Here is a 12,916-nt window from a genome sequence, read left to right as displayed (position 1 = left end):
GTTAGGGACACTTAATTTCCAGTGATATCATCGACTTGATTGCACAGATACTATTTAAACTGAACTAAGCTGGATGATGACATCACTGAATTCAATGATAAACTGCCTTTTTGCATTATTGACACACTATTTTCCTATTTAATGCTGTTGAGTTGCTTTGACACAATCTGTATAGTTAAAAGCACTATATAAATAAATGTGACTTGACTTGACTTACTGCGTGGCTGTCTGTAAGGGTGGTAAATGTGGATGTCATTAGGGCGGTGTGTGTTGTTTCCCATTACAATACGGTTAGCACCAGTGTATTTGTTGGCTCTCTCTATGGTGTGGGTGTTCCAGTCGGTCCAGTACACCAAATCCTCAAACAGGGTCAGAGCGAAAGCATGGGGCATGGAGCCTGTTATAGCCCTATGTCTGTTTTGTCCATTCATATCAGCATAACTGTTGGAAAATAGACATTATAAGTATAGATTCTATAGGTATATGATGAATCAGTATTATATACAAATGTATAAAATCACAGCTTTGCTTATATTTTTTTACTACAACAGTACTATTTATAAAATCAAAAATGAGTTTGCTCCTCCAACACTGATAATCACTGTGGGAAATGCTGACACCAGATTGATACAAATGAAATGACTCCCATGCTGATTCATAATATTCATTATACTATATGTGTTATATAAAGCAGGGCTGTTTGTTACTGTCTGAAGATCAGATTTGGTTTGGATACAGTACACGACACAACTTACTCAAGGAAATTGAGGTGAGCATCAGCAAAAAAGATCTTGTTGTTGGTGAAGTCGATGGTCAGGGCATGAGGCCACACTAGCTTGGTAGTGATGATAGCTGATGAGCTGGTTCCATCCATTCCAGCCCTGCCGATGAAAGCCGTCCGCCCCCAGTCTGTCCAGTATAGCCATCTGACCAGAAATGGGAAAGGGAAGTTTGCACACATGGTTCAACTAACAAAATAAAATAAATGTGTTATCTTTAGCTCACCCATATTTAGGGTTAACAGCAACAGCCCGCGGATTGGTGAAGCAGTATGTAGAGTTGGCGTCAACACAACCTTTCAGAAGTTTTTTCCGATAACGTCCATCAAGCTCAGAGACATGAATGGCTTCCATAGTCACATCTGCCCAGTATAGCTTTCTACAAGGAAAAATCCAACCATAGATTAATCCTGCCCATTTCTTTTTACAACATCCTCTAAATAAATAAGTGAATGAAGTCCCTTATTAACCTACCGGCCCACCCAGTCCACAGCCAGGCCTTCTGCCCCGTCCAGGTCACTCTTCAATATGACCTCCCGTCCTGTCCCATCTAAATACATCCTCTCAATGCGCTGTGTGCCAATATCTATCCAGTATAAACGCTTCTCAGTATTATCAAAGTCCAGAGCAACAACGTTCGATAGGGCTTGCAGCACCACCGATGAGGATGATCCATCAGCGGTCAGGTTACGGATGTAGTAACGGTTGCTGTAGAGGAGGTATGGTGCAATCCCACTGTTCTGCCTGCAGCTGCGTCCATCAGGCTCTCGTAGGTATCCCGGTGCACATTTGCAACAGAAGGAACCCACAGCATTCTCGCACACCTGACTGCACACTCCCTGTTCCTCTTTGCATTCGTCTATATCCTCACAGGCCTTGTCGTCTGGCATGAGTTTGTAGCCATCCCTGCAGGAGCAGTAGTAACCCGTCTGGGTGTCTACGCAGTTCTGAGCACACTGGTGGATGGCTGGATTACTGCACTCATTTATGCCTGTGGAGGGACAGAAAGGCATATCATTCCCAGTTCATTAGTTCCATTGTAATTATTAATGTGCTATTAATAAAAGAATTGTAATATTTTATTCATTTATTTGTACACGTGTCTGCTATAATGACAGTATGAACTGAACTGAAAATACATGCAGATGGAACTGTATGTGGGTGGAGCCTAATTCATCAGTGTGTCAAAGCTAAAAAGTCTATTTTTAGTCAATTTCCAAACCACAAATATGTTTTGTACAATTAATAAATTCATTACTCATTTTAGCAAAAAATATTTTTATGTAATCTCTTGGAATTGGTCAATTTATTGTTCTATTTTCTATTTTTACTATTTTTACTTTCTTCTATTTTAAATGCTGTTCTTGAGACTCAATTGATGACTGCTAAAAATTCAGCTTTTCCATCACAGGAATAAATCACAATGTAAAATATATAAAAATATTTATAGCTATTTTAAATTGTAATAATTTCACAAAATTCATCGAATGAATGCTCTACATACAGAGTCATATTGTTGCCTTCTGGAAGACAGTACGGATTTCCAATGTGTAGGTATAATTGTTTTAAAAAGTATTTTATACCCATGTCAATTAAAATGTTCAATGATGAATGATTGTTTTTTTTTATGGTGAGTATAGGAACTGTGTGTATATTGTGAGTATATTGTTATTTATGGATCCAATGGTCTTGTCAATGTAAACACATCAAGTCCAACACAAATTTCCCCTTTGGGGACAACAAAGTGCATTCCATTCATATTGGTTTACAATCTCACCCTTGTAATTTTCACCACATTTCAATAAAATGTTGCTTTACCCTTGTGAATGTTGGATAATCAGTCAACACACAATTTTATATAATACATAGAATTCATCATTTATTTTGAATACCTTATTCTTGCCTTGCCAAACATTGTATTTGTTATTTTGGGCACATTCCTAAAGTGAGCCTTTTTCTAAATAATGTCTTACCACAGCCCTTCTCATCACTGTTGTCAGAGCAGTCCCTTTGATGGTTGCAGACCTTGTGGATGTCAATGCACTCCCCAGAATTGCACATGAATTCTCCAGGTGCACAGGCGGGTTCTGGACTCCTGCACAAGCCCTCGAGTTCATCAGTGCCATCCTGACAGTCTATATAACCATCACATACATACACTGATGGAATACACACTCCATTCTGGCAGGTGAACTCTTGACTGGAGCAGGTGCGATAGATGCAGCCAATCTCATCACTGCCATCCCCACAGTCATTCAAACGGTCACAGCTGTGGAGGAGATTTAGATGCACAATACAGATTGTATAAAGATTTTGAGAAGCATTTGATTTTATACATTGTTTGCGTGAGATGCGGCTGGAGAGGAACAACTCACTGGAAGGGCACCAGAATGCACCGGCCATTGGCACAAGCAAACTCATTCATGTGGCAGGTACGGTTGGGGCAGTTGTGCAGCTCATCTGCGGCATCTGTGCAGTCCTTCTCACCATCACACACATAACTCCATGGAATACAGCGTGAAGAGCCTGGGTACCAAGTGGGGCATGTGAAATCGCTGGGGTTACAAGTCCTTGATCCTGAAATACAAAATAATAGTCAGACTAGATCTAATATGCATTGATTTGCTGGTTTCTACCATCTTGAAAATTAATGACAGGCCTCACCGCACTGCAGTTCCTGGGCCTCATCACTGTTGTCTCCACAGTCGTTGCTGCCATCACATACCCACGCTGCCAAAATGCAGTGTCCATTCGCACAGCTAAACTGCTGAGGGTAACAAGTACGAACCTGATCCTCTGTGGAAAGAAACAAAGAGAGTATTAGATAGTGATTCCAGGATCTACTTCATACACAGGTGAGGGATTTGACATGTACCACAGGTGGGTGGCTCATCTGTGCTGTCCAAACAATCTGCGTTGCGATCACACACCCATGACTGAGGAATACACTTCCCATTATCACAGCGGAACTCATCTGCCGAGCAAGTCCGGCCAGCTGTTAACAAAAAGGATTATAGGAATGACTTTAAGGACATGCACGAGTATTTTTTTTCATATATTCACTCAAAACTGAAATGTCTATCGTCATGAAGGACATCTGCAGGCAACAGCTAAAAGCTGAGACCTTGAAACTTACCACAGAAGAGTGGATTTTCATCACTGTTGTCCCCACAGTTGTTAAAGCCATCACACAGGTTACTTGAAGAAATGCAGATGTTGGTGGTGTCACATTTTACTAAGCCTGGTGCACAGGTTCTGTCCGCTATTAAATCAAATAAATCTTTTCTCTGTTACAAGAAATTATACATTTCATCTTTATCACCCCAAAAAAAAAGAGAATCTTGTCCAGAGCTTGTTTTAGATCAAATGAGAACAAAGGGAGAAAATTATATTTTGTTGTTGGATGTTGATGTCAATCACAGTGTTATGGATAACTGAACCTAAAACCACTGATTAATTAAAATCAAGCTGCAATAATTTGGTAAGACAAAAGCACATACAGTTACTACAACTACAAATTAAAACTAAAAAACCTAATTAAAAATATTAAGAAATACTGTAATAGTATTTAAATAAAATACTGCACTCACGACAGTTAACTTCATCCGTGGTGCCATTGTCTCGGCAGTCATTGATTCCATCACACACAAAAGCTGCACTGATGCAGCGTCCATTAGCACAGGTGAACTCTATGGTCGGGTTACAGGTTGGGAAGGGACAGCCATGCTCATCGCTGTTATCTCCACAGTCGTTTGTGTAGTCACACACATAGTACAGAGGCACACAACCTCCATTATCACAGGTGAATTCCGTAGGTGAGCATGTGTGGAAAGCTGTAGAAGGCACATTAATGTTTGCATTTTTTTTAAATGTAGGTATAAAAAAATGGCACAAAACTAAATAATACATTTTTTGCAAACATTTTAAATTAAACAACTGGGAAGGTTACTTACCACACACTCTCTCGAGCTCATCTGAGCCATCTATGCAGTCCCTGTAGCCATCACATTTCCAGTGCTGGGCCAAACAGCTTCCATCCAGACAGGTGAATTGATCTGCATGGCACCGCTGCCCATTGTCAGGGATGCAGTCTTTCCCATTGTTGGCCAGATACCAGTTACCAGTGCTGGGACACTGACACTCTGGGCCAATTGGACCTGAGATAAAGTGACACATGAAAGACATGAGAGATGTAATCTTCCCAAAAAGAGAGAGAAAAAAAAACTGTAAAAAACTAACTTGGAATTTGCATACAGTGGGGTCCAAAAGTCCAAGAGCAACAAAAAATTTTTCATTTTGCATTTCTTTTAAATAAAGTATATATTTATATCATCCATTTTATGATCAGCATTGAAATTTGACTAAAGAACTTAATTTAAAAATATAAAAGTTTCTTAATATTTTCTCTTGCTTTAATTAAAGGAACACTCAATCTGCATGAACTCCATGTGTAAAACCACCCATTTGTTCATGTTCTCCAGCATTACTTGAGACTGGTCAAAAGTGCTTTAGTGAAAAAAGATCTGACTGTATGTACGAATAGTCAAAATATAAATTATTTAATTGATAAGTGATGTAGTGCAGAATCTGTTACATTATTTCTTTGTTTAAAATGTTTAAGTCTCTTTTGGCGCCCACTGCATGTATATTCAACTTTTTCTTTAAAGTGCCATTTAGACCAACCCGGGACACAAACATGGCTGCAGCCTCCATTGAACAGCTGGCAGGGACTCGAGCAGCTCTCCTGCCTGCTGGCAGAGAAGACGTTAATGTCATTAGGTCTGTATTGAAGGTCGGTGGCCATAATAGTCAGACCAGAACCGTCGCCCTTGTTGGCGCGGTACACAATCCGTGTGTTCCAGTCAGTCCAGTAGATATCCTGCTGGAACACTGTCACAGAAAATGGGTACTGTGTCTGACTAAGAATGATCTCCCTGTTCTCTCCAGTCAAAGAGGCACGCTCAATCTTATCCCTGTGACAAAGAGAGTGAAACATTATTTTTTACTGCAAACAACAAATATTCATCAAACAAAACTAATGTAAAAATGAGGTCAGTATGAACCCACAGTGTTGCATCAGCCCAATACAGCAGTCGTTCATCATAATCCAAAGATAGAGCGTTAGGCTGAGAGAGGCTTGTGTTTACAATAGGGATCCGGAAGTTTCCACCAAAAGTGGCTCGTTCAATTTTAGCAGGGGATCCCCAGTCAGTCCAGTACAGGTATCTGAGCAAACAAAATCAGTTTTCGGAGAGTAACTCTTGTAAATATATTAACCAAATTCTAACACTTTTAACCCAGGTATTTTTAAAGCCCTTTAAATTAAATTATTGTGTGGAGAGATGCAGTGTTTGAATGTAACACCCAGCTGTTTAGCAACAAACAGCTAAAAAAAACCTGAACATCACAGAAAATTTCACGTTGTATGCAATTTATATGATTCATGTCAGTGTTAGAGGTAAAAACTAAATGTCAAACAGTGACAGAAAATGCACCAAGATGAAAAAGAGTTATTCTTTTATTTTTGCTGTTATGGTCCTGGATGGCTCAGTCAGAAAAACAAATCATCACTAAATTTGCAATTGGATAATCACAGAAAGCCATATTGTGGTTTCAATTTATCTTCAATTAACCATGCATCCCTAATGGACAGAGTTAAATATGAAAAAAACAACAACAGATGACCCATATTTGGTTTACCCAGGGTTTAGTTGAGAATTTTAAGTGTGAACATTTCTTACCCATAGCAGGGATCCACCACAATGGCTCTGGGGCGGTCACCATGTGCAATGAAGGAACGGTTTTGGCCATCTATTGCCATAGACTGCACACTTCTATTGTAATAATCTGTGAAATAAAGACGCTTGTGGATCCAGTCATAGGCCAGACCTTCAGGATCATCCAGATCTAACAGATGAAATGAAAGCAGAGAACACTTTAACATTGTTACTGGATGGTTTCGGCTTACTCATTCTGATAATATTAAAGCTTTAGACTCTACCGCTGGCTATGGTGATCGGTGGGCTAGTGCTGCTGGTGGTTAGAATGTATCCTATTTTACTCCTGCCCAAACCCACATACTGGGTAAAAAACACTCTCTTGTCCTTGAAGTCAAACTCTGTGGCTAAAACGCCATAGCCCAGGGTAAAGGTGGGAAATGGAGTGCTGTGGTCTTCTGGGTCTAGCCTCATGCTGTTCATGGTGTAATCAGTGGTGAAGATCAGGAACTCATCCAGGCCAAAGCCACATGAGACTCCATTGCTGAGCAGAGAACCATGGGCACAGGCACATTTTGGCTGTTGCTGCTCAGGCATTGCAAAACAAAACTGGTGACAGCGCCCATTGTCCTCTTGGCATGGGTTAAAACCGACCAGGTTGGCAGAAGTGGGCTGAACATGGGAGTCAAACACTCCAATGTCTGTCAGATCCTCTATACCGTCTCGGATCACCTCTGGCATGTCTGTATTCCCAGGACTCTTGCTGGCTTGGAACAGTTTGCCCAGTTTGCGATCCACCCACAGCATGTACTCGCCAAAGATAGCGACACTGTATGGCGCGGGGTATCGACTACCGTAGCGTACAATCTGTCTCTGTGAACCATCGGACGCCATCCGGGAAATCATATCCAGTGTGTCATCAACCCAGTACAAGAGGTCATTGGTGTAATCAACTGTTAACCCTCGGGGGGATGACAGGCTCTCAGAGGCAAGAACTGTCCGATTGGTCCCATCCAAAAGAGCGCTCTCAATCTTGGGTGTCTGGCCAGCATCAGTCCAGAAGAGGAGACGCAATTTAGGGCTGACGGCAACATCTAGGGGACGATCCACTGAACTCTTCAGCAGGATAAGTTGAATGCTTGTGTTCAGACGTAACACCTCAAGGTATGTTTGAGAGGTATATGCGTTAGTGAAGTACAAGTTTCCTGACATAAAAAAGAAAATAATCAGTCTGATATATAAACACATACGACCAACTTTCACAGTATACATGGTGTCACTTTCACATTTATTTACCTGCGATCCAATCTACTGCCAAGCCCTGAATCCTTCCAGTGCCTAACTGACTGATGACAGTAGAATAGCGTGAGCCATCTGTCTTTGTCCTGTAAATGCCTCTGTAGGATGAGTAGGTGCTGTTATCAGTCCAGTACAGGAATCCAGAGGCAATGTGCATGTCCAGCTTGCTGAGAACTGAGTAAGTATCTACAGAATACAAGCAGATTGTTTTTTGTACAAAATGCTACATTATATATATATTTTTTTTAAATGTAATCATTTGAAAAATATTAAATTAAGTTAATTCACTACCTCTCTAACTGAGATCAAACTGTTTAGCATACTGTAATCACTACTTACTTGCTCCTACAGGAACCATGGCCTCAGAGTGGTCAGAGCTGTTAATGTGGAATCCTCTAATAAATTTGAAAGATGACACTATTGCATAAGAGTCATACTGTTCACAGTGAGACCCATCCTGAGATGGGATAAAACCTGTGGTGCAGGCACATGTCTTTTGTCCATCAGGTTTTGGCAGACACAGGTGGGGACAGCCTCCATTGTCCATACTGCAAGCATTGGTAGTGCCAGCAGAGTCTGGATTTAAATAAATGATTGTAAACAGAACATAAGTAACATTTAACAAAAGTTAAAATCCAGAGGATTACACATTCAGTCTCAAATTGTGCCTGATGAAATGTATTAGTAAGATTACTTACTAATATTTTAGAATGGTCAGTTTTGCCATGTAGATGTGAAATATTTTGTAATGACCGCTAAACTGAATATTTAGCCACTGGCAACATACCAGTGCTACTATCTTGAATCACTCCACTTTTCAACACGTTAGCAGTGTTAATAGGTGACATCTTGCAACTCCTGTAAAATTATCATTTTTTTAAAGTTCAAATTGTAATGCTTCACTTACTGTCTCTGGTATGCATTTTCAGTGCCCGCACCCCTGCCATGCTACTCCTCATCACCACCATGTCTGCACCTGTGTTCTTGTCCACTCTTTCAATAACCTCATAGTCAAGATCAGTGTAGTAAAGGTAGTTTTGGTACACAGTGATGCCCCAGGGGTGAGACAGGCCACTCACGATGGTCACCCTGCTCACACCATCCATCGTTCCACATTCAATCTGCCAATCACAGAGAAGTTAAAAGACAGGAAAATAGAACAAGTGCATAATTACTTGTTTCCACATGTAGGTTTATGAACAAGTGTATGCTTCTCACCATCCCAGATTGAGGAACACCCCAGTAGATTTTCCTGGCCTCTATGTCTGCAGCAATAAACTCAACACTGCCCAGGTTGCCAGTGTAGAGGTTTCTGATGTTTCCACCATCCATGTCTGCACTTGCCACCTTTGGTGGAACTCCACTATCTGAACCTCTATCGGTCCAGAATAGTGTCCTGTATGGTGAGTGGATGAAGACAGTACATTAATAACTTAATAACTTATACTTAATAACAAATTAGTGCAGGACAAATATACAGTAAACTAGTCACAAAATGTGTTTACCCTCTGGCTGGATCAAGAGCTATTCCTATTGGCTCTCCAGCTCCCTCTGGTTTCCCTGTGTTTGTGATGATTGTCTTCCTGTAATGTTGAGATCCATCAACCCTAATGACCTTTTGGGGGAAGACGAGCGAAAATAAAAAATAACAATAACAATAAATAAACAACAATAAATAAATAATTAGAAATAACTTAATTTGATAATATATATGCTGATACTGTATATCATATATGATAAAGTGTGTTAATGTGTGAAGAAATATTGTTCACCTCAATGGCCTTAACAGTGGGATTAGTGTAGTACATGATTCGTGTTATCCAATCAAAAGCAAGACCTGAGGGAAAACCAATGACAGCAGCTGGTGCAAACTGAGTTCGATTGGCCCCATCTGTCTTACTTCTATAAATTGAGCCCTGGTGAAAAAATAAAAAAATTTAAAATCAACATTTTCATGATTTCTGATTTGCTCTGTCTCCTCTACACCAGTAAGCTGGTGTGTGGTGGGCGTTCTGGCGCATACGGCTGCCGTCGCATCATCCAGGTGGATGCTGCACACTGGTGGTGGATGAGGAGATAACCCCTGACAATGTAAAGCGCTTTGAGTGCCTAGCAAACTGCTATATAAATGTAAGGAATTGTTATTATTATCATTATTATGATAAACAGTACTATTTGGTTCAATCTTATTGTTATATATATATATATATATATATATATATATATATATTTATTTATTTATTTATTTATTTATTTATTTATTTATTTTTTTTTACTTTTATAAAGATTTATTTTTGAAATGTTCATTTTCACAATCTTTCAGTATTATTTTGCTTTGCTGATTTGAATCAGAATCAGAATGAGCTTTATTGGCAAGCTATTTCAAAATATTGTGTAATAGTAAAAAATACTGTCAATTTATGAGTAATTTCATAGGTTAATTTTATAACAGTGCTCTAAGAAATTGTCTGATTAACTTACAGTGCCTTGCACCCAGTAGACAAACTGCTCTTGATCATCAAAATCAATATCTCGGCCTTGTGTGATGCCAGAAATTGGTGCCATGGCATTGTTGGATGTGTCATTGGGGTTGAGAGGAATTCCCATAATTACAGTATCTCTGACGACCATCAAGAATGGTGTATCATCTAGGAAAAATAACTATTACAGCATCATCAAGTCAAGTGAAAGGCCAGTTAGACCTCAAGACCTCAATTGGCACATGCTCATTTTGCCAAGACTCTGACCTTTAGTACAAGTACGACCATCGCTGGCAAGGGTCCAGCCAGACTGGCAGTCACACCTGTAGTATCGTGGTCTTAAGGTTGATAGCAGACACAGCTGACTGCATGTATGGTTCTCACATGGGTTAAGTCCTGTATGTGATCCAACAGACTATGTCAGTCAGCTAAAAAAAAAAAAGACACTCCTTTCATTAATAACCTGCGTGAAAGCCTAACCTAAAAGCTGCTTGACAGGGTGATCCATGGTGATACCCATGCACTGGTACACACTGGTCAGAAGGGTGGTGATGTTTCCTCCATGAAATTTGTTAGTCTTCATGATTTGGCTTGTGTAGCGGTCACTCCAGTATATGTTGTCTTCGAAGATGGTTATGCCATGGGGTTGCTGAAGAACCTGCAGACACGGACAGTAGGAAGTGATGAGTAAAAACTGCAACATTAGATAAACCTTACTGTGACATATATTTCATGTAAAATATAGATGGACTTTAACCAGGGACTTTAAATAGTTACCATGTCACTTGCAAAGACTTGATGCCTGTTTTTGCCATCGTAGTCACAGTAGTCAATATATTTCAGGTAGGCGTCAACAAAGTATAGTCTTCTAGTTGTGTAATCCAGTGTAAGTCCGTTGGGCCAGTATACCTTGTTAGTCACAATTGCTCTTCTTGCAGATCCATCCATACTAGCCTGTTCTATTCTTGGGTTCTGACCCCAGTCTGACCAAAACATTACATTGGTGCTGAGAAGAAAACAGAAGGAATTATAATTGTATGATACAAGACCTTAAAACCCATATGTGATCAATGTAAACAGTAATTAACCCACATCATTTTTTTTATTCATCCTCATGTTATTCCAAAACCAAAAGACTTTCCTTCATCTTCTTAACACAAAACATGAATATATACATACATAAATGAATAAAACCTGAAATATTTCAGTCCCCACAATGAAAACTTTGACGTAAGAAGTTCACGAAGAGATTGTAAAAGTAATTCAAAATGAATTGAGTGGTTTAATCAAGTCTGAAGAGATGTGATCACTTGATATAATTAACAGATTTAATTTAGGCTTTTACTTACATTAACGTCCACATACATGCATAGATTGTATAAAATATGATCAACGGAAGCACAGATGTACTTGCTTGACACACAAGAACCAATGACTTACACAAGAACTGATAAGGTTTGTTCTTGTGCATCATTCAGTTGAGTTTGATTGAGCTTCTGTATATTATATGCCATTTCTGTTGAACAAAAGTGAATGAACAAAAGTCTTATGGATTTAAAACGACATGAGGGTAAATAATGACAATAATGGGTGATGAGTGAACTAATCCTACTACTGTTGCATTCTCTCAAAACAGAAACAAATCAGTAAATATTTTAATATGCATACTAGTCGCGGGGGTCTAGAGCCAGTCCGCGAGGGCTGGTAACATTCTTGGTAATCAAAACCTTCCGGAAACGGCCGTCCAGAGTAGATACTTCAATGTTTTCCATGATGTAGTCGGTCCAGTAAATGTTTCTACCCACCCAATCCACTGCTATGCTTTCAGGTACCATCAGGCCTGAAGAGAACACCTAACATACCAGCATCATCAAATTAGTTAATCTCAAACTGTAGATGATGAACATATAAGTAATATATGCATGACATGAAATGCAGAAGCCATCTTAAAGGGTTAGTTCGCCCAATTTGCAAAGTTATGTCATTAATAACTTACCCTCATGTTGTTCCAAACCCGTAAGACCTCAGTTTATTTTTGGAACACAGTTTAAGATATTTTAGATTTAGTCTGAGAGCTCTTAGTCCCTCCATTGAAGCTGTGTGTACAGTATACTGTCCATGTCCAGAAAGGTAAGAAAAACATCATCAAAGTAGTCCATGTGACATCAGAGGGTCAGTTAGAATTTTTTGAAGCATCGAAAATACATTTTGGTCCAAAAATAGCAAAAACTACGACTTTACTCAGCATTGTCTTCTCTTCCGTGTCTGTTGTAAGACAGTTCAAAACAAAGCAGTTTGTCATATCCGGTTCGCGAACGAATCATTCGATGTAGCCTAACCGGATCTTTTTGAAACAGTTTACCAAATCGAACTGAATCGTTTTAAACTGTTCGCGTCTCCAATACGCATTAATCCGTAAAAGACTTAAGCTGTTAACTTTTTTAATGTGGCTGACACTTTCTCTGAGTTCAAACAAACCAATATCCTGGAGTAATTCATTTACTCAAACAGTACACTGACTGAACTGCTGTGAAGAGAGAACTGAAGATGAACACCAAGCCGAGCCAGATAATGACTCGTTCACGAGTCAAGAACCGTTTCTGTCTGACGTGTCCGATTCAAGAACCGAGGAGCTGATGAT

At 39.6% G+C, this 12,916-nt stretch overlaps 1 protein-coding gene across 1 annotated transcript in view; it reads right to left on the bottom strand.

Moving 5' to 3' along the window:
- Nucleotides 1-12,916, bottom strand: part of lrp2b (low density lipoprotein receptor-related protein 2b) — a 105,998-nt gene that overhangs the window by 58,695 nt on the left and 34,387 nt on the right. Inside the window, exons 28-53 of the mRNA XM_059531984.1 lie at nucleotides 11,944-12,128; nucleotides 11,053-11,281; nucleotides 10,756-10,933; nucleotides 10,543-10,671; nucleotides 10,277-10,443; nucleotides 9,568-9,711; nucleotides 9,301-9,410; nucleotides 9,014-9,191; nucleotides 8,703-8,916; nucleotides 8,135-8,371; nucleotides 7,793-7,981; nucleotides 6,781-7,701; nucleotides 6,521-6,686; nucleotides 5,847-6,005; nucleotides 5,463-5,752; nucleotides 4,733-4,936; nucleotides 4,370-4,612; nucleotides 3,916-4,041; nucleotides 3,655-3,774; nucleotides 3,444-3,575; nucleotides 3,155-3,356; nucleotides 2,753-3,048; nucleotides 1,254-1,770; nucleotides 1,006-1,158; nucleotides 756-926; nucleotides 218-441 (exon numbers count right to left, since the gene is read on the bottom strand). Coding sequence (XP_059387967.1) covers nucleotides 218-441; nucleotides 756-926; nucleotides 1,006-1,158; nucleotides 1,254-1,770; nucleotides 2,753-3,048; nucleotides 3,155-3,356; nucleotides 3,444-3,575; nucleotides 3,655-3,774; nucleotides 3,916-4,041; nucleotides 4,370-4,612; nucleotides 4,733-4,936; nucleotides 5,463-5,752; nucleotides 5,847-6,005; nucleotides 6,521-6,686; nucleotides 6,781-7,701; nucleotides 7,793-7,981; nucleotides 8,135-8,371; nucleotides 8,703-8,916; nucleotides 9,014-9,191; nucleotides 9,301-9,410; nucleotides 9,568-9,711; nucleotides 10,277-10,443; nucleotides 10,543-10,671; nucleotides 10,756-10,933; nucleotides 11,053-11,281; nucleotides 11,944-12,128 — 5,884 coding nt within the window. The remainder of the gene's footprint in view (nucleotides 1-217; nucleotides 442-755; nucleotides 927-1,005; nucleotides 1,159-1,253; nucleotides 1,771-2,752; nucleotides 3,049-3,154; nucleotides 3,357-3,443; nucleotides 3,576-3,654; nucleotides 3,775-3,915; nucleotides 4,042-4,369; nucleotides 4,613-4,732; nucleotides 4,937-5,462; nucleotides 5,753-5,846; nucleotides 6,006-6,520; nucleotides 6,687-6,780; nucleotides 7,702-7,792; nucleotides 7,982-8,134; nucleotides 8,372-8,702; nucleotides 8,917-9,013; nucleotides 9,192-9,300; nucleotides 9,411-9,567; nucleotides 9,712-10,276; nucleotides 10,444-10,542; nucleotides 10,672-10,755; nucleotides 10,934-11,052; nucleotides 11,282-11,943; nucleotides 12,129-12,916) is intronic.

This window comes from Carassius carassius, chromosome 40 (genome assembly GCF_963082965.1).
Source record: "Carassius carassius chromosome 40, fCarCar2.1, whole genome shotgun sequence".
NCBI lineage: Eukaryota > Metazoa > Chordata > Actinopteri > Cypriniformes > Cyprinidae > Carassius > Carassius carassius.
Note: the sequence above shows the minus strand (reverse complement) of the source record. Positions and strands in the feature narration are given on the sequence as shown.